The 21771-nt window shown below is 31.3% G+C and overlaps 2 protein-coding genes across 4 annotated transcripts; both read right to left on the bottom strand.

Annotated features, from left to right (window-relative positions):
• Positions 1–1025: 1025 nt before the first annotated feature.
• On the bottom strand, positions 1026–18771 carry LOC122530419 (lethal(2) giant larvae protein homolog 1-like). Of its 3 annotated transcripts, none has more exons than XM_043657343.1 (16): positions 18369–18771; positions 12450–12547; positions 10713–10803; positions 7860–8101; positions 7071–7209; positions 6184–6398; positions 5796–6081; positions 4959–5709; positions 4717–4867; positions 4497–4642; positions 3910–4426; positions 3550–3830; positions 3159–3273; positions 2749–2966; positions 2334–2416; positions 1026–1595 (listed from the first exon to the last, which is right to left on the bottom strand). In XM_043657343.1, exons 1-16 carry the CDS (start codon positions 18450–18452, stop codon positions 1494–1496), a joined length of 3519 nt encoding a protein of 1172 aa, XP_043513278.1. In that variant the 5' UTR covers positions 18453–18771; the 3' UTR covers positions 1026–1493. The 3 variants fall into 3 exon arrangements, with proteins under 3 accessions (XP_043513278.1, XP_043513279.1, XP_043513280.1); XM_043657344.1 differs by having other exon boundaries at positions 6184–6371; positions 18369–18769; XM_043657345.1 differs by lacking the exon at positions 12450–12547 and having other exon boundaries at positions 18369–18453.
• Positions 18772–20683: 1912 nt separating this feature from the next.
• Positions 20684–21707, bottom strand: LOC122530408 (partitioning defective protein 6-like). The gene is given in 5 exon segments (XM_043657324.1): positions 20684–20795; positions 20798–20915; positions 21007–21285; positions 21367–21525; positions 21648–21707. Coding segments are annotated over 5 exon segments (705 nt in total). The 3' UTR covers positions 20684–20706.
• Positions 21708–21771: the final 64 nt, after the last annotated feature.

The following is a 21771-nucleotide window of genomic DNA, read 5'->3' as shown; positions in this document are numbered from 1 at the left end:
GTTAAATATTTATAATATAAAAATAATATAAATAAATGTTATTTGTAATATATTATTTATAATTTAAAGATTTTAATTTATTACATATTGAAATGTCGTGATAAATCCGTAAAACATGAATGGAGCTCTTCCTGACATATCATACATATGTAGTAAGATGATTTCAGTTAGTTACTAGCTACACATTTCGGTATTGAAAGTTGACAACGCTGTAATAGGTTTCAAAAATCATATTTCTGGCGCATTCACTACGTGACCAACCTCGATCGTTTTACTTGATGTAATTCCCCAATTCACCGTTCTTTAAACGTAGAGTGCGCTAAAAACCAGTGATTTTTTACTATATCGGTATTTTAGATCTCCGACCACGAAATCCCGTTAGGTGCTATTCATATATTTCGTCTGTGGTTGGTATCAACAGCCTGTGTTGACTGAAGTTGGTAATAAAATTCTGTCAATAATTTAATTCCGACAATCTCCAATAGTTGTCTCTGAGAGATGGCTTGACGAACTTATGTGAAATAAGGATCGATACATATTGCATTAAATCACTAACGAGGTGTATGATTGTATGATACCAATATTAAAACACAATTACATTTTTTTTCCTTCTTATAATTCGGAACTTATTATCGTTTCTGACAAAGAAAAAACAATTTTTTAAATTAACAATATTGGTAAAAAATATATTCATCACGGGTTTTCTTTGCATTATGGCCATTGATGATGATTTTAAGTTTCCCTCACTTAATCTTTGCGACTTACAACATTCTACTTAAGTAGAATTTCTTTGTTTATTTCTTTATTTCTTAAATACTATATGGATGAAGAATCGCCTTTTTATTCTTTAGAAATTGACGTAGCACAATATATTCGTTACAATACGGCTGCCATATTCTCGATTTGTGATGTATTTTCCTTGTAAATTATAGTTTCCAAATTATATTTAATTACGTACCATAAAAAAAATGAATCGTATAAATTTTTCTCAATTTTCTCTTAAAGCTATATCAATAAAAAACTTATTGTATTTAATAAAACAATGTTTTAATAGGATGATCTACAGATGAAACAAGATGAAACAATTTTTTTCTTAAAAATTTGTTACGCTTTTGTCTGTAAATAAAATGCATTTTATTAAAATTATCTAGGCCAAGTTTTATTAAACCATCAAAAATTTTAATTATAAAATTAATTATTAAAAGAAATGCAATGAGAATGTTCTGTTAAAATGTAAAATATATCGACAATCTTGGCAGTTAATGTATCTCAAATGTTTCGTCGCTGCAATATTCGAAATTCATTTGCTTATAATTTAGAGCTAACGTTAATGCCGCGTATAAATCTAGATTTTTTTAAAAAATCTACGATATATAAATTCTATCTATCGCCGCTGTGTGAGTCCAGTAAGTAACAAAAAATCTAATTGTTGCATAGTCTTGCGTACAGAACATAAAATCAGGAAGTAGGGCATAGGGCAATTTGAAATATTCCTAAGATCCAATTTCTTCAGGCCTTGCCAATGGAGCTTTTGACTTTTCAGTAGTCACTGTAGTTGTTGTTATCTCCAAGTTTGCCAAGTCAGCTGTACTAATCTGCAATATCAAAAATAATTGTATTACATACTTGCATTTTGTTTCATTTCAACGATATTCTACATCAACCAATTAGATAAAGTCTTATAATGATATAAAAAAGTTTGTTAATACATTAATAAATTAAATACCATTACGTGAAATATATCCACAACTTAAAAATCAATAAATAAATTTTTAATCAAACTGTATTATGTAAATCGTGTTAGTAGCTTAAAAACGTACAATATGCTAAGCGTTAATTATATATTTCATGATAAAATAATACCATATATTTGAATTTGTAGTGTTCTTTAAATCTAGTTTTTGTATATAAGTTCTATATATACATAGTTATCTACTTCAAATAAATAAAACTTAGAAGAATAATATTATAAGCCTGATTTTCATAAAAACTAAATTGAAATTCTTAAACAATAATATTAATAGCAAAAGATGACTCTAAAATTTTTGAGGAACACCAAAAATTCAAAATATTTCATTAATTTGTCCTGAAGTATAGATTTAATACGTTCACTACCAGCATGCATCTGATATAAAGTTAATTTCGATATAAATAAAAATTTTAGATAGTTGTTAAACATAATAAAAATATATATATCGTATTGTGAAATATGCTATATAAAAGAAAGACCATACATAATTTAATTTCTCCAATTTTTTGTAGTAATGAACGTATTAATATCGAGGTAAGGTCCGACACCAATTATCACAATACATTTAGTGCCGTTTGCTAACCTCGACATTTGGTGGTAGAGTAATGGTAGCGTGTGTCGTTGTAGTCTCAGTACCGCTGCGTATCTCTCTTTCTACCGTAGTGCCTGCGCAAGAACAAATAGCACAAAACAAAACAATAACAAAAAAGTATGAATAGTATCAAAAAAATAAATAAATAAATAAAGAACAAAAATCACAAAGCGACGAGACACAAATATAAAATATTAAGCAATCGATGATTTATGCAATGTGTGAAATTATTAAAAATATAATTATTTACAGTCTTCAAATATTGTAACATTGGACGACCTAAAAAAAATATCCATTTAAAAAGGAATTCAATAAATCATTAAAAATCAAATTAATATAACGTATTATTCGTCACTCGGTTAATTTATAATTCATATTCATTTGAATTAGCAATGATTTCACTCACTGTTCATTTGTTGTGTTTCATTTATTTGATTTGTTTCAATCTCCCCATTAGCAGTAGTACTGTTGGTTGTTTGTGAAACGACGGTTGTGGTCTTTACAACTAGGGATTGATTCTGAGTGGATATTTCCGAAGTTCGTGAAGTCACCTCCATTTTAAGTCCTGCAAGACGACTATGAAGTTCTTCGGAAGACGTTGCATTTCTGAAAAGTGAACTGTTACTGCCAAACAAGTGGCAAGTGTAGAAAACACATTAAACGAGCACAACAGACTTATTATTAAAGCTTGTCAAATTAAGTCTATCTTTCTTTAGTAATTTTCAAATTGCATTTTTATCATCATAAAATTAATCGTAAACAGCAAAAAAAGCATGTGAAATAAAACAACAAAAAGCAATAAACACGTTCACTTACAGTAAATGATCCTTCACGCTATCAATCGTTATATCTCCAATAGAACTTAAGTCTTGACGATCGTCTTCTCCATTTACATCATTAGTACTTGCTGCAGGAGATTCTTCGCCACCGGCTAAAATAAATGTATTCAAGGATCGATACTAAAAGGTTAGGAGCAGCATTTCTTGATGATGTTAATCAGCATAAAATACAACTAAGCTTGTTTCATGAAGAGTAATTATAGCAAAGCAACATTTAAATATACATAAAAAATACTTGAAGTAGGCTAAGCGATTACATATATTTAGTATTAGTATGTTTAAACATTCAATAATATGTAATTTAATGATTATCCAATATATATTGAAGACAAATTAGAAAGTTTGTAAAGATATTATGATATACTCACTAGAACCAATTACACCATTCTCTGTAATCCTTTGTACAGGAGCTGGTTGACTTCCTTGTGTTGCTTCATTTTCCGTTTCTACTGTTGTACTTTCGATCACATCCTGCTTTTGAGTTTCTTCATTGTTAGATTCAGGAAATGATCTAGCGTTTGGTGGTAAATTTAACGCACAGTGTGCTTTTGTCACTCTGTTGGCTGACAACGAAATTCGCTGCAATTCCGAACTTGAATGCAAATATAACGCCTCGCCAACTTTCGTAAACGTTAATGAAGAAATTCCACTAGAAAAACAAAACAATACAATAAGATGATAATAACTGCACATAAAAATTTAAATTTTAAGATAGTAGATATACTCACTTAATGTCTTCCTTCTTAATGGCAGCGGCATTAAGTTGTCTTCTTAATTCGGGAATACTCAGCACTAAACAGTCACCAAGATTAGTCAAGCATAATAAACAGGTTTCTTCGTGTGTTCCTGCAGGTTCCATTGAACACGTGAATTTTGCAAAACCTGTTTTCCTTACTCGCGAACCCTCGTGTGCGGTAAGTTTATATTTACAATATGGTTTTAAGGATGGAAGATTGAAAATTTTAAATTGTTCTTCGCTAGCAATTACAACTTTGTGTGGAGAAATCATATTAGGACCAAGACTTAAGCCTTGCACGACTTCAAACGGTTCTGGCAACGGCACGTTAGCTCCATCGAGAATTGTAATTCCAATTACAGGTGCTCTGTGCTTTAAATGAATTTCTTTTCCTAATGTACAATTTACGTCCTCGTCTAGTCTTTTACCGTCAGCAGGAATGGCTAATGTGAAAACATAAACTGTACCATTATTAGTACCTGCCCAAAGTGTAGGCGTTGTATTTTGCACTGAAATGAAGAAAATGTCAGGAAAATGTTCATAATGTATATACAACAATAATTTATTAAATATACTTACTGCTTATAATGTAACTTTTAGCAAAATATAAACATCGAACCATTGATCCCAATGCATCGTCTACAGGTCTTGCTTCCACTTGTCTTTCCACAGGCTTTAATTCCACTGGTGAAAGATCACCACTTGGAGAGGAAGCAATACTGGAGCTTTAAAAATTAAAAATCAATTGTTTAATATATTAATATTAATTTAATTTAACAAACTTAAAAAAAAGACTCACGTTTCTTTCTTTTTTTCAGATGCCATGTTTCTAGTTGGACTAGTAGCATTTGTTCGACGTTGTGATCTTCTTAATCTTCTAAACGATTCCCTTAAGGATTTCTTGAATGATTTTCTTCTACAGATCGGTGTATCACCTGCGCCAGAAAGATCTGAAATGGTATAGTGAGTTAATTAACTAATTAATTGTTTTTACAAATTGACGGTTTATATACTTAATATAAAAAAAATATATATAATTACCATTTGGATTCAGTGTACATTTCACGGTGACAGACTTTACTCTCATATAGTCGAAAACGGCTAAACCATGAGCCGTTCCTACAGCAAATAGTTGCCATTCACCATATATAGCCAATGCTGTAACCGCAGCCGGTGGATATAATTGAATGAGATTTTGTGGTTGAAAACCGATTGCAAAAGATATGTCAGTTGTTCTTGCCGGAAGATGATCATGTCCTTTCCACACAAATCCGTCACGATCGTTTACAATGTTTATCGTGATGGGTTTAATTTGCTTTGTTTTAGGTTTCGCTGATAAAGAAGCTATAATTACGTGGCCAGCTGTACCGGCAACTATTAATTTTGACGATAGCGGGCAAAATAACACTTTATTTACTCCTAATCTCGGATCGTCTGAAAATGGATCGAAAGTTCCAAGTTTCCTAAACGGCGGCCATTCGTTCTCGTCATCTTCCGATGGTTGTTCAAGAACATCCAAATGTTCACCAGTAAACAAAACAGATGTATTGAACTTATAGAGAAGCGTTAAAACAACATCAGTTGCATTCCAGAATCTGACGGTCCCATCCTCGTGGCCAGTAAGTAACAATTCTTTTGATTTATTGTTCTCTGACTTTTGATTAAGAATAATTCCACCGTCTATAGGCCATGGTTTATCTGAGTATAGATGTTCTGTTTGTGCCTTTCCAGCTGCGACAATAATTTCCCATAATTCTTCAGGAACATTGGAAACGTGTTGTGAACATGTGACCTGCAAATGAGATACATTACAAACATAATAAAAGAAAGAGATAGTATACTTGTAATTATATATAATGTTATAAACTGAATATCTACCGCACTTGCATGAAGAGATACTAGATAGGGTAACGCCATCATTTTCCAGTCAGGATCAGTCAAATCAATGGCTACTATCTCTTCCTCGGCCAGTACTATAAGCGCTTCTGGACTATCGGGTGGATCTTTTCCATCCTGTTGCTTAGGAAACACAGTAAAGAAGTCGATTACTTTTGACGTGAAATCAAAAACAACATGTTTCCCCTTCGCCATAACAGTAATTGTGTGACGATCGCCATAACTCGCACGTTGCATTCCACCCGAAAATAAAATGAGTTCTCCCAGCCTGTAAAGTGATCCATTAGCAATCCAAGTATTGTACAATCCACACACATTTACAGACTACAATACAACAGTTATGTAAATCAAGAGAAAATCCTGTACTTACTCGGCTGTTGAGTAAATAAGAATTTTAGTCACAGCTTTACATGGAAACGGCCCATAAGGTGTAGTCGATTCCAACATGCTATCGCTGCCTGGACTCCAAAATGCATAGGATCCATCATTGTGGGAGGAAACAAATCGGGTCTCGGAAACCCAATGGACAGATTCCAGCTGTTGCGTGGAGACGAATGTCTGCGTACGCGAAAACAAACCCATCAGCTGCACGTACACGTTCGCCAAAACCACCAAAGACACAAACAACAATCAGAACGAGCAGTATCATCTCACGATACGTACTTAACTCATCGGTGCAATATCCCATTTCAAATTCAAAGTTTTCAAACATTATTTAATCTTAAGAATGATATCACTCATTCTATGTAGAGCCTGTTTTATTTGTCAGTTATTTAGATACAGAATTCATCAATGTTTTTAATTCTGCTGCGCTTTTTTAGTAATTTCCCCGTCCAATCGTACTTCCTCACCATTAAAAAATATCTCAAATTGCGACAAAATATGTAAACACTCTTATTGATATACATAATATTTTGTCCTATATTTATGAACAGTTTTCGTTCGCAAAAATAGAAATCAAAGTGAAATATACAAATTCGAGAATCACAGCACGATTGAAACATTCCAATGTAAGTATTATTAATATATTAATTGAGAAAATCGGATAAAATTAATCGAGAAAAATTACTCCTTTTTGCGAGGGATCTGAGCTGAATGTATCTCTGTGTACCGATGGATTAAGCATTACCCCACAAATGTAGTAAGCAAGTATGTTGAAATTGTTCTGTAAGCGTGTCATTACATCTGCCACACTATAGTCTTGTATGCATAGTATGCGTATAAAGAAAGATACAAAATAGTAATATGAAGGCTCACCTGTTGAGCTCCTGGAGTCGCTTTGTTCCACAAAACCATTAAACCACGATTGTAACCTATCAGAATATTGTCTGGATGACCTGGTTGTTCCGCTATCGCCTCAACCGCTCCTGGATTTTTCTTGTAATCATCTGGCACGCTGTCATAAAATATCGATACGTTACGGACATTACGTGAATCTAACGTGATTAACGATCAAACATTTTGTTCTATAATGAAAGTTATTTGAAAAAAGGTATCAAAATTCGTATGATTTTATGTGGGAAACTTATTATTTTGCAAAAGTCAATTCTCATTAAGATCGCTTGTATCTTGCGAATTTAGGACTACTCGTTGATGATAGTGTTTTGAATATAATAATATTTGTTTGGAGAAATTTATGTTCATCGCGTTAAAACTATCAATAACTAAATTGAACTTGGAAACTTGTACCAAGAAGATTCCTGCATAAAATAAAAGATCAAACAATACGTAATGTTATGAACAAATCAAGCTTCAAAAATTACAAATCGGTTATCCTGATCTTAAATACGTATTTATAATTTTCATACTATCTCTCTTTCTGACAAACAAATTTATGAAAATAAGATTTCTTTTTTGAAATGTTAAATATTTAATTATACACCTGGATAATATGAAATTGATACTTTTATAAAAAGTAGGCTTGATCAATTTGTCTTCTGAAATATGTAAATGTGTAAATGTGTAATGTGAAATATGTAAATGTTTTTTCAGTTGCCATAGGCATCCAGCATGCAGACTTTAAAATATAAAATGAATTATTCTTACTTTTGCATCACGACATCCTGGTAAATGATATTGTCAGGCATCATGAATGTTTTCAAATTGAGAAGATAGATGTTTCCGCCTTCTGTTCCCAGAAGAAGATGCTCGCCGCTCGATTCCAGGCACATAGCGGAAATTTTCTTCAACTTACCCTCCAATGATAGCGTCTTGGTCTCCACAACCGAACTTTCATTGATTTCCCACAGATGAAGAGAGTTGTCATCGCAAAGAGAAACCACACGACCCTGCATCCGTAACAAACGAATCATTCATCACTGATTTATTTTCCGAATAAAACATAGAGATTACTATAACTAATTGCATTCATTTTGAACGAATAAAATCGAATTTTGGTTTCTCGTTATTTGATTTGTCATCTCTATGTAATATGAAATTTAAAATTTCGTCATAGCTATAATTATAATACAGATAAGTAGAATAGTATTGTGGCTAATTTTTATGACTTCATTGTTTCTCACAGAATAAATCCCGCGTCTTTTTTCCCCCTCACAAAGAAGACGATTTGTTTGTAATAGGCGAAGTGAAAACTCGAAGAAGCTACAAGGTTAAAATAGTTATATCGCGCTTCATATTTTCATATAAATATACAATATACTACTAACTCGTATTTTTCACAAGCAGAACAATGCTCCTTCCACGTATCATTAACATGTGTGTTTGAATAACTGGGATCGCCTACTCATTCATTATACATGATTACACAAACTCCAGACGGATTGTCCTGCATTTTATACAATTATAATTTTGTTCTTCCGTGTTTGATCAATTTTCTAATTTGAAATTGATTTGAAATTCAAGTTGAATTCCGATTGCAGTAATCTGATATGTGAAAAATCAAAACGAATTGGAAGATAGAGAATAGAACCATTTGCATGAATGATTGAAAAGCGAATGTTTCACATGATAGTTAATTATCGATGTTCATTGCTGACGAAAAAGACGAAAATTTTGCTGTTTCTCTTTTAGAGTCGAAATAATAAAACAATTAAACTTGAATTTAAACGATTGAATTTGCATATTTTAATAAAAGACAGAATAGTCTTAAATAATATAGTGTTATTATATTTTTTTTAAATTTCATCATGTGAAAAAAATGAAAGATTCCAAATACTTAGCTACGATTGCGAAGCGATCGCAATCGTACAGCCGCTATCTTATCGGTTTTAGGATTTCCTTGAAAAATGATCACGATAACGAGAATTCATGACTCATAACAAACAACACAAGCAATTTTATCATATATATATATAAAATTCACTATATTCTATCATACATTTTATATGTGATAATACTGCAAAAACTAATAACTATCGTTGTCTCGAGAATGTTGGCGATTTCGTCATTGATTGAATAAATTTCACAACGAAACTTTCTCAGTTTGTCTATCTCTCAGGAGGAAGAACACAGGAAAAGCGACGCGTACGATATATGTACGTTTCCCGACCTTTACGGAACGAACAACAATAGTGTTCATATATTATTTATTCGTACACACATGCAAAGCGCATTGCGCGTGTCACACACAGTTATGCAACTGTCAGTAACGACGGCCACCGTATAAGCCGAACACGGTGTCGCATTACCGGTGCAATGCATGTGCACTTTTAAAACAACCATAACTTCACACCTCCGTCTAGTCTAGTCCTTTCGATTACAATGTACGTAAAAGATATTATGTACTATCGCGCGCCGAGCCGGTATTAAACTCCGTTTCTTCAACGTACACCATGCAATACTTTTCTTTCTTACGAAAAAATAGCAACATCAATATCCAACCGAATCAAAAAATTAACACATTTAATACTCTTTCGACGTAATAAAAAATACATAATTACCTTTTTATTGGCAAGATTTCATGCATTTTTTACGCTAATGTAAAAAATACCTTTCAGATTTTCTTGAGGAAAAGATATGTGATAAATAATGCAGTAACAAATTTATTTTAGAGTAAATACAATGTATGTCTTTGCATCTTATTGACCTTCCCTTCCTCTTATTAAACACTTATATAATTATAATTATAGAATATAATTATCTTAAGAAATTATTTAAATAACATCAAAATCAATAAGAATAAATTTTTTATATTCCTCTCGTACGTTATACATTACGTATAACATTTGAAATGTAAAATTTTTATAATGGATGCTATTTTCGAAAGTTTACTCAAGTATTTCTAGACATTAGAATGACAACACTAAAAGTAATTAGTAAACATACATTCTAGAAATAATTTAAATTCGAAACGAAAATTTTTAGGATTTCTCATTAGGAGATAATACTTTTAGAAGGTTTAGGAACTATTAGCGTGGTCATTAAGAAATCCGAACTAGGATGATACGTCAGCTTGCATTCGTTTCAGTATTACATACACTATTACATATTTTAATTTAGTATAGTTTACACGAATTAAATCCTTACATCGATTTATTCATTTCTAGCCCAATTCGGTTTATCTTTTATTATTTAATATTTTTCCTACTCCCATTAATTGAAAACTATGAAACTATGAAATCTGGTAATCAATTCTCATAAAAAGATTAAAATTACAAATCTATGATATTTGGCTATAAACTTCAACAATTTAATATATTGTTGAACGACGATAAGTATAGACTTATAATCATGTTTATACATGCATCAGTCTACGCAATTAGTAAGATTAGAATTGTGTAAGTTGTAATTACATACTTGTTATAATTCATTAAACTACTATGTATGTGACATTGAAAATTAATCCTTTTTTTAAACAATTCTGATCACACGCATTAAGCTTTGTATATGATATCTTATCAAGAATATATTTAAATAAGCAGTAGTCATAATGGTACTTACTTCATTGGGCAGAGCAATGATCTTTGTGACAGCATTCTCTCCGCTTTCGATGGTATGTTGTCCATAGAATTCCACACCTGGTCTACCAAATCTGTAATCGTACGTCAGTCAAGGAAAATTAGATAGTTGTATTTCAAGCAATAAACCATCGTCATTGGTCTTGTTTCAAAAATAACCGATTAGACGCGCTAATCGGATATTCAATTTGACTGATTGTATAAAAGCTTCATAATTCTATATATTCAATATTCTACTCCGATTCTCAAGGTAAATCGTGTAAATCGAAGATCTATTTGAAGCATAACTATACAGGAACGTATAAACTATCTCAAAATAAAACAGAGAATCGAGCTTAAACATTTTATAAGCGATTTGCAACTCTCTAATATCAATTGCAAATAAAATTTCCATCGGAGATCATGAAGATATCTATCATCCGTCTTGCGAAATGATAATGATTATACACTGATTATGTAGCACATCATTCGTAGAACATCTGCCATTGAGATAAAGCAACTGGTATGTAATCGAACTGAATACATCAAAGCATTAAATATCAAGCTCCTAAGTGCAGGTAAATGAATATTATTTCGACAAATATCGTAAAATATTTCGAGTAGATCTATGTTATCTTCAGGATTAGAGTTAGATCAATAATCGAACCGGCACGAATTGAATAACGAGGTAATAAAAGTATCTATGCTACGTCTACAACTACAAATATCCAAACGTTCATTTGGCAATGAATTTCTTAATGCTTTCAGGAGATGTTTGTATAATTTTTTGTTAATATTGTACATGTTCCAAATATGATTTAACGTCCCTATGGTATATTAACGAGAAATAGTCATCAGGAGAAATAGTAATAGTTACAGTATCGAGTTTTACATGTTACTGCAACGATGATGAAGTTTGTACAGAACAACGGAAGATTCGTGATTTCTAGAAAATAATACGAGCTGATTAAACTTTCAAATGTACATCCTTATCGGTTTTTTTCTTCCACTAAGACTTCAACATGTAATACAATGTAAACTCCTTTCATTCATTTCTATCTCTAAGAATAATCTCGCGTTTCATTACTTTCGATCTCTATACATATAATTATAGTATCATTCCTAGTTTCTATTGATATACTTTTTATATTTACTACAAAACTAATATATGTTAAAGGATGTTTAGTAATCAACTTTGTCAAATAGCTTAATATTAGCGTATTAGTTAGTAAATAGTACAAAGCGTAATATTTCAATACACAGCTATAATCTTCGCTATTTTATATTCCTATGTGCGACTCTCTGTTACTGCGATACTTTCACATCCGATGTCTACAAGCAATTCCACGAGCGACTTAACTCCAAATTCAATTTCGTCAGATCGAACAAGAAAACCTTATATCAGTAAAGGAAGTCTATCGATCGATTGACCGTGGTTTAATAATTTTTAGTCGAAATAAAAAAAAGAAAATCAATTTTCTGGATGAAAGCCGTGGCCGTAAAAATCAAGGCGTGAATAGTTCGAGGAATAGTTCTAATGTGATCGCAAAATATCGAGTATCTAAAATTAGTATTCACGAAGGAAAGAGAAAGAGGAAAAGGTGGCGTCAATCACGTTCCTATTTTCCACAAACATCATTGAGTATCAAGACCATGTCCTGTAGTTGTAAAAGGAACAGAAAGAAAGAAAGGAAAAAAAAAAGAGTCGAACGTAAAGGAGCGGCAAGAGCAAAAAGGATACACCTTGATAGCGCCGGATGCCGTGCCAATGATCATCAGTCGCAAACTCGGATCCCATGCGAGGGCTGTGGGTTTATTTGGGAACCCATGCTGCACTGTCTGCAAAGAAGAGGATAAATTAAATAGTGAACAGATAAGGCATTGAACTGTTTTCTCCTTAATTATATGTGAATCGAATGAATAATTCTGATAATCATACGTTAGAATAATTTTACTTAGAAGTAATAGGACAAATAAACAATCGCAAATCTACTACTTGTTTATTTTAACTATACCTCTCCAGCCTCATATTTCTTAGAAAAGATCTTTTGGCATTTTTATAGAAGGCTTATAAATTTTCTTGTTCTCTATTTATAAATAATTTAAAAAAAATGAGTATTACATAGAGTATTGCATTAAAAACAGATGGAAGAATATAAATAAGAGTCTCCTTGAAACTTCTCTGAAAGCTTCTCTTTTTACTTAATTGGATTAATTGCAAGTCATCTCGATGCTAGATTTATAACTTCAGTTATTTCGTCTGATCATTCCTCCATAATATTTACCCTGTCCGCCGTAATCAGTAAACTATTTATACGAGAAACTCGCTAAAAATAATGTACGTTATCTGCACTGTCAATGATACACGTATATTCTGGGATAATGTGTAGTTTGATCCTCGGTATCAATTTATTTGAGACTTGCAATACAAGTCGAATGAATTAAGTTTTATATTACCTGCAAGGAATATACTTCGAATATGTAAAGTTTCTCTTTCAAATTAAAACATGAAAGAGAAAAAAAAAGTCGAACAAATTATCGGTTAAAGATTGAATTTTCCATTTCCATTTCATCGCACAATTAATTAATTACTAACTTTTCAAAGACTAGATTTTACATAGAATTATTAATCTTTTACAATTCGATTCTTCTTAGCCTACTTTTATTACTTTTAAAGTCATACAACGCGTACGTACAAAAAATGATGACGGAAGAGGAGAAGAATGAAGTCGAAGGGAGGGAATGATATATTATAATCTGCTAAAGCGTTTTAAGGATAGTAGTATAAAAGTTCCAGGCTTCTATACTTCGTATAATAAAATCAGAAAAGAAAGCAGAAAAAAACAAGGAAAATATACCATAGACACAATAACTGACTAAAAAAGTAATACGAGGTAATGCGAAGAGCTCATCGGTTCACTTGTAACGATTAAAATGAAAATTAAAAAAAGGAGAACCGTGGACTCTGGCATAGCAATTAAATACGAGGCAAGCTCAATTAAAGGAAACAACGACACGGCGTTAGTCCTCCCTTCTCGTAACTTGTTTTCAATGTAATTAACGCCAATTATACTTAACGCTCATTTCCGACTTTCTCGCGGTAACTTGTACCGCGCGGTATCAATTTCTGACTGACAATGAGAGACGTGCCGATTAATCATCAAAGAATCAGATTCTACAGACCGTGCGCGTACTCACCTACCTTTTACGATCGGCAATTAAAACATATTTCTATACTGTACATTGTAACAATGTACATTCTGTCATACAGGGTGAAACACTCGAAAATAATCTATTGTCCCTGTTATTTTCGATAAGGGAATCTTATCGAGTGAGATTCGAATAATTTTTCTTTACTTCCCAAGGATAAACACGGCAAAATGATGTTCTTTCTTATCGGTACATGTGCTCTTCCACCCGAAGTACAATTTCAATCGGTGGTTCAATGTATGATTTTTCAATACTTGTAATTATAAATCCTAATCTTCTGAAATTAATCAATACATTAGTATAATCGAGAAGAATAAAACGTTAGTCGATAATCAATACATTAGTATAATGAAAAAGGACTCTTGCTAAATTAGGCATAAAATAAATTTTCATTTACTGATATTGCAATGATTATAACTTCAACTGATGTACGCAACAACGTGTAGAAAACGTAAGAATATTTCCTATTTGAATTCCAAGATTTTTTAGTATCATAGGTCTCGATACAATATTTAAGATTTAGGATTACATACGACAAGATGAAAGCGAGAGTGAAATCTTGATCCAACTAATTTCCATGAGAAACGATTGCGAAACGAAATGATTCCCTTCTAAATTTCAATCTAAATGAATAAACGAAATATTAATTTCTTTATGTTTATACCCGAATTGAGTTTTTGGATCCTTCATATTTTGAAAATTTCGGATTAAGTTAAATTTGTTTCGGAATCCCAAGTGTCACAAGAGTATCGGGATTTTGCCAGTTCCCACTCGAATTTGTTTAAACTAATCTCAACCTACACTCCGCTAATAAGTGAAAACTTTTTAAGGGAAGAAATTTTCGGTCGATAATAACTCGGTCTAATTTTATTCTTGAAAACGTTAAAAGTTATTATTCGATCAATAACCCGATGTGACATTTCTTCAACGTAAATAGCTCACGTTAGTATACGTAGACACTTTACTGGAATATTTAGAACATTGAAGAAATCCATACCTATCTCATGTTTAATAACCAAATAAATATAACATATTTTACAAGAATATTTTTACGTATAATACTATTCAAATTATCTATGAGGAATATTTATTAAACATTGTTAAATAAAAAATATTTGTTATGCTTGTGACAAAGCATTATCAAATTTAAAATAATTATAGAATAATAATATTTAATATATTTATTTAATCACTCATCTTTTACTACTAATTTACATTTAAATCACGAAATAATTCGCAAATATCAATCCACACCTAACTGACTGAGTTTAACTTAACGATACATTCTTCCGCGTATATTAAAGCAAGCGTAAAAAGGGCTAGGCACTTTTTATCATGCGTTTGTTTGCACAGAAAACCGATAATATCTTTTCTCTTTTGGACATATCTCTACAAGGACCACGCAGAATTATCGATAAAATCGATGTTAAAGACCAAATATAATTTGCTCGAAATAATATCGTGATTAGATTGATATAATTAATTCTTCGATTTTAATACCTTATATAAAAATTTATATAATTCCTCAGTCATTCGTCAGTCTTTAAAGAGTCTAAGGTGACTAATTTTTTAATCTTTTTTAATCTTATTGTCCCACGCTTTTTCTCCTATTAAGCGATAAAATATCATTCAATGATGTAATGAAACCAAATGTTCTTTGAATTTTAATCAAATTGTACTGTAAATACCGGGGTTTGCATAAATGTGATCATTTTAATTAAGATAACAGGCATTCTCTATGCAGGCTTTCTACTTCTTTTTCCAACTCGTGTACCTTACCATGCAGAGTACGCTACTTCTGCTTGTAATTGCTTAACTTGTAGATTAACCTACATTTCCTATTTCATTTTCTGACTGAATGAAAGTAACGTACACGTAAGTACAGACGTTTAAACTGGAATAATTTTATTGTCTACATAGGTTCATTCATTATATGAAAAACAATAAAATGAAGAAAACATGAGGTATGCAATTTCCGTTGTAACTGTGAATATAGGCATAGATATAGACTTCAATTTTTAATTTTAATAGAGTAGAATATGTTATGTGTCTTCATTATATATCGTAAGACAGTTATTAATATCGACCAACTAAAGCTTAGTTAAGTATAACTTCAATAGTTTTCCTCGAATCTGTAAGACTCAAAATTAAAGTCATATTTCAATAAATATTATTAAAATGTAGATAGTTTTATTTAATTATTCTATTATCCAATTATTATCTTTTATGTATTGTAAATTTTTTGTGAACAAAATATTTTAAATATTTTACAGAAAGGTTAAATGATATTTTACAGAAAGGTTAATGATATTTTTTAAGTTTAAAAGGTATCGATAATTTTCGATAACAAAGTTCATCGATAATAATCGATATGGAATCGATATATATTCATCTCCATCTTTATATGTAGGTCCACAGTTATAACATCATTATGACGTTACAAGTTAACGTTTGCATCGTATTTTATGATGAATTGATCGGAATCGGTTAGACCTGATTGCATTCGAAATGCCACTGCACATATTTTCGCAATTCATATCAAATATGTCAAATTTTAAATCTAGCAGGTGAAAAAATTAATCTTTGATAAGATTTTGCGACAATGTACCCGACGATGAAACGAAGCCGCTAAAGGAACCAATCACATCACACATACAACCACAATAATTCTAACTTTTTGCACTATGACTTGACCACCCGTCATCTTCTAGACTTTCAGTATCGATTTCAGCTATCGACCTGTTGATCCTGCAACGTTCGTTCTTAAAACATGTTGTCTCATATATTTCAATAAAAACAATTTTAAAATCTTAATATTTTGTCGCGGAACTAATCTTTTAAACCTAACAGCTTCTAAACGACAGTATTAATCCGATAATTAGATACTTAGAAGAAAGAAAGAAAGACAGAGAAATGAAATTAATCAAACTTTTTAGGTTAACCTTTTACTTCATAATGTTACGTCACTGTAATGCAATTCCAAATATTGGAAGTTTCTTATATACTGTCGTAACTTTCATTTACCTACAGTATAAGATACGAAGCCTAGCACTATGTTTAAACATTCTGAAATATTATTCATAATTATCAATGATGTGTTTTGTCGCGCATCGAACGTGTACTCAATAAACCGAAATTAATATCAAATTCATCTGATTTCTTTTATCAGGTATAAATTCGGGATGAGGTTTTCTTTCGATTACATACGAATTATATTATCATGATTGATGATATAATTCGTCGAGTCGTGATACTTAACATCTTTTTTTTATCTTTACATGCCGGTTATTCGTTTCAATGTTTAAGTTTGATAGAACCAATTGAAAGTAGACCAATTAAAATTGAATAAATGTTTGCAATAGAAAAGATGGTATCGTATCTATATAAATGATAGATAACTTGATATAAATATTTAATCTCTTAAAAAATTCAAGTCCTTTCCTTTCGTTACTTTGCTCTCAGTACATAATATTAAAAGAGATGTCTTGTATGATCTCAGCAACCCTGTGAAATTTTCTACAGGTTTTACGGCAATTTCTATTATTAACATACATACATATATGTGTATACGTGTATTATGTCCATTTAGTTTCGGGACAAGCGATCGTCTCGAACGCGAATATATCAACATCTTGATATCACAAAATTGAATAAACTTTCAATTGCAATTCAGTTGACTTATGTAAGCAAAAAAGAAACAAAGTAAGATACTCTTTCAATGACGATTACACAAAGAATGCCGGTATATCCTGCACGTCGCAGTCGCAAACCGTTCCAAACTTCTAATTCACGACACAGGAAGGGGATTTAATTTATAACACTCTCAACTGTTTTCGCTTTCTCTTCCTAGAATCAAGAGTAACGAAAACCAGAAGATTGCTCCAAGCATTCAAAGCTTATAAATAATGAACGTGTAAATAAGACAGAAAAAGAGACCGGAAAAAAAACGGGAAGTTTCAAGAAGTGATAGGCGATTGATAAAATTAACCTTTCCAATATCGTTCATCAAATTCGATTCGTTATTTCCTCTCAATTGGAATGTTAAAAAGTGTATTGAGAAAAAGAAAATATGCCTTAACCATTTGCCACATTCTCTTTTATAATTTTAAAAGTAAGCAAATAAAAGAAGGCAAAACAGAAACCATACTCTTTAAGTGTAAATAAAAATGAATTTGTCTGAAGTTCGCTCTCACTTTTCTCTATGGTGAATAAAAATACAATGCAAAACATTATTTCTCCATGCATCAAAATTCTCCGCTTTCGGTATAATCGTGCCCGATATTCTATATATAGTAACTTGTTTTGTTACAAATCTAATCTATTCCAGTCATCTTTATAGGTCTGAGGAAAAGAAACTTAATGTCTCATAAAGGTATGAACGAAATAAAAAAGTGTCGGCGTCATTTTGCCGGGTCAGGTGTGAACGAAACCTCGTATCGGAGGAACTTACCTTTCGAAAGGCAAAAAGATCCTTTTGTAATTTCTGTCGCTCGGTCGTAGGTTGTTGGCCCTTCCCTCTGATAAACTTCAACATCTCTTGTCGGCGTTCATATAGGCGTACATCCAGTCTGCCTGACCGATATGTCAGCCACTAGGCGTCTTTAACCAACGTTCCGCGATGTTTTTTCGGCTCAACCACGAGAATCGTTCTCAACAACAGGTCGCAATTATAACCCAGCCTGCTGTCAAACTTACGACAGGAATGAACATGTAAAACCATTGAAATACTCGACAGAGGCGTGAAGTCGTCGCGTCGTCTTTCCACCAATCACATGTTTCGGATACGTTCGACCATGCTCGGCCATCGTTCGGTCAGGCTCGGAAGAAAGCCTAATCGGGGGAGCGCCCGGACGAACAATGACCTCTATCAGGCTTACCAAAATTCGTAATCGAATATCTACTTTCACTTTATTCAATTGATTGTTACGCTCGTAAAAAATATTGATTGTACATTCGTAAAAATATTTTTGAAATATTTTTATTCTGAAAAGATAATTTATAATCTTACATTCGTTCCGTAAATGATTACGAAAAAAATGTAAATTATATATGTAAAGAAATATAATTGTATCCTAAAGTCAGTTATATATCTCAAGATAAACTAACACTTTTATGTATATTAATGTAAAATAATATTCTTCAAAAATATGTTACGAACTATAGAAATTTCGATAAATTTTTATTAAATAATATTTTATTAAAACTTGAAAATATGATTCTATATAAAATTTTATTTTCTCTTAGAACTCGCGCGACTATTTCAAAATAAAATTCTCGCGACTCATGGCGTTTTTATTCGCTTTTAGTTATTTGAGCAAATAAAATAATTAAATTTTTTTATTAAATATTCACACAGAGACCCAAAAAATTTTTTGACAAATCCATGTTGAACTGGAAGTTATCAAAGGATTAATCCAGGATAATCTCCCATATAAATTTTCAATATAAATGAGATCTATCAAGGTATATTAAAAAAGAATCAAACGTTAGGCTAATTTCGAAATCGTGTGTGTTTTTTTATTATTTCTTAATAAAAAAACTTTATACAAAAAAAACTTAATCCTTTAGAGCATTTCGATGATAATCTGTATTCCGACGACCCCAGATTGGCTGTAAAATCGCTATATGACTGTAGATTTTACAGCCAATCTAGGGTTGTCAAGGTACAGTAGTTGCTCAAGAACATCCAAAATAGTTGTATAATTGTACATTTTACAGACAATCTAAGGTTGTCAAAGTGGTTGCTTAAAACATCCACTCACCAATAAATAACTTAGATGAATTGTACTTGTACAAAGATATTAGAGCAACATCAAATGCTTTCCAAAATCTCACAATTCCATCCAACAGCTAATAATTCTTTTGATTTATCTCACAGTTCCATATAACAGCTAATAATTCTTTTGATTTATCATTTTCCAATTTTTAAATTATGAATAATTCCATTTACGGACTACGGTTTATCCATGTATATCATTATCCAAGTGTATTATCCAAATATATAATTATTTCATTTATACATTTCCAATTGTAATAATTCTCCCATAATTTGAGAATGAATTTTTTGCGAACACAACCTACAAATAAGGACATTATAAATATAAAAAAAAAAGGAATTTATATAATAATATATTATAAATCAAATATTTACCACAAATCACTAATTAGTATCTTCTCTTCAATCAGTGCTTTAAACGCTTACTCGAATACATCTTTTCTATCTCTGCACACACAGTACACAGTGAAGAAGTCGATTAATTTAAGCGAATTCAATATTAATATGCTTCTCCTTTGCCATAACAATAATTATGTAATGATCGCCGAAATTCGCATGTTGTATTTCATTCGAAAAGAAAATGATTTTCTGAGCCTGCGTTTTATATAAATCCATTATTAATCCATGTATGATATAATCCAATATAATTATAAATATGACCATTTAGACATGAAGAGTACATTCTATACTAACTTTGTAGTTGAATAAACAAAAATTTTAGTGACGGCATTTTTCGCAAGAAAAAATGCTATTGCCATCTGAATTCAAAAATGCATAGGATTCATAGAATATGGAAACAAAAGATATTTCGAAGAGTAGCTTTCTCTACTGCATTCTCTATTCTGTACTGCATACTCTATTTATTTTAGTATATTCATTTCTTATTGTTATATTAAATTTTTATATTTATTTCTAAATTCTTTTTCTAAATGGATAAATATCTGATTTAATATTCAATTGAATATGACAATGTAAACAGAATTTCATACCACATTCATTTATGCAAGACACCTTAATTACGATTATTTGATACATCATCTTGTACATTAGTTAAATTTAGAATTTCATCTATATCTTCATCATTACCAGTGATAGCACTTTGCGACTTCCAAAAAATTGTGTAAATGAGTCGTGTCTTAGAGCAGCTAATGCTGCTCGTTGATTTGCTGGTTTTACTGTGATTATGAGATTCGAAGAATTGGCAATCATCATATCTGTAACCTATTTAAAATACATACACGTAGATACACAGGTGAAAAATAAGAAAATGGCAAAATTATGCAAATAGAGGTTATGCAACAATTCTACATACCTGATCTAGAGTTTTTCCAGCAACTTCTATACCATTTACTTCAAGAACTTCGTCATTCATTGCTAAAAGACCTGTACTTTCAGCTAAACCACCTGGTACTAATCTACTAATAAATACACCTGGAACTTTCTCAATTCCACCTCCTGCAGATGATGGTAATAATCGGAAACTTTCTCCATCTTTAATATAAAATCCTAATGGTTTGTCAGAACCATGTTTTAATAAGCGTACACGGCGACAAGTCTCTGGCAATATATCTACATCAATTATTGCTGATACCTGTCAGTAAAAATTGTATTTAACACACATACATCTTGAATGATACATTAAATAACTTATATTTATATCACTAATACATACCTGCCTAAAATCATGTGGATTAGATATAGCCAATGATTTTGGTTTTCCAGGAGTGCCACCAAGAATACTTGATATCAAATTTTTTGGTTTCATTGTTCCATATCCATTTATTTCCTCTATTCCATCTCCTGTTGTAGAAAAATGCTTTATTCTCTCAATTTATATTCATTACATTTTATTTTGTAACAAATATCATCACACTTGAAAGAAAGAATACTTAAATATTTTTATATGAAGTCTTTTCTTGTTTAATGTAGAGACTGAATTAAAAAGTAACTTACTTTGCTTTTCACTGCGACAATACCATTGTCAACTTGATGGTAAAGTTTGCTTTTAGACATGATTTTTAATTTCAAATTATTCTGCAGATTTAAAAAAGATAAAATAACATAACGACAGAAACAA

Source organism: Frieseomelitta varia, unplaced genomic scaffold, assembly GCF_011392965.1.
Source record: "Frieseomelitta varia isolate USP_RPSP 00005682 unplaced genomic scaffold, Fvar_1.2 scaffold_342, whole genome shotgun sequence".
Classification (NCBI taxonomy): Eukaryota; Metazoa; Arthropoda; class Insecta; order Hymenoptera; family Apidae; genus Frieseomelitta; species Frieseomelitta varia.
Note: the sequence above shows the minus strand (reverse complement) of the source record. Positions and strands in the feature narration are given on the sequence as shown.

Excerpts from the sequence above, each read along its gene's own strand:
- LOC122530419 (XM_043657343.1), bottom strand. The coding sequence starts at position 18,452 with ATGTTGAAGTTTATCAGAGGGAAGGGCCAACAACCTACGACCGAGCGA. Across the intron at positions 6,399-7,070 it reads CGACTCCAGGAGCTCAACAG|CTGATGGGTTTGTTTTCGCG; the intron begins GTGAGCCTTCAT and ends GTGTACGTGCAG. Across the intron at positions 5,710-5,795 it reads TATCTCTTCATGCAAGTGCG|GTCACATGTTCACAACACGT; the intron begins GTAGATATTCAG and ends TCTCATTTGCAG.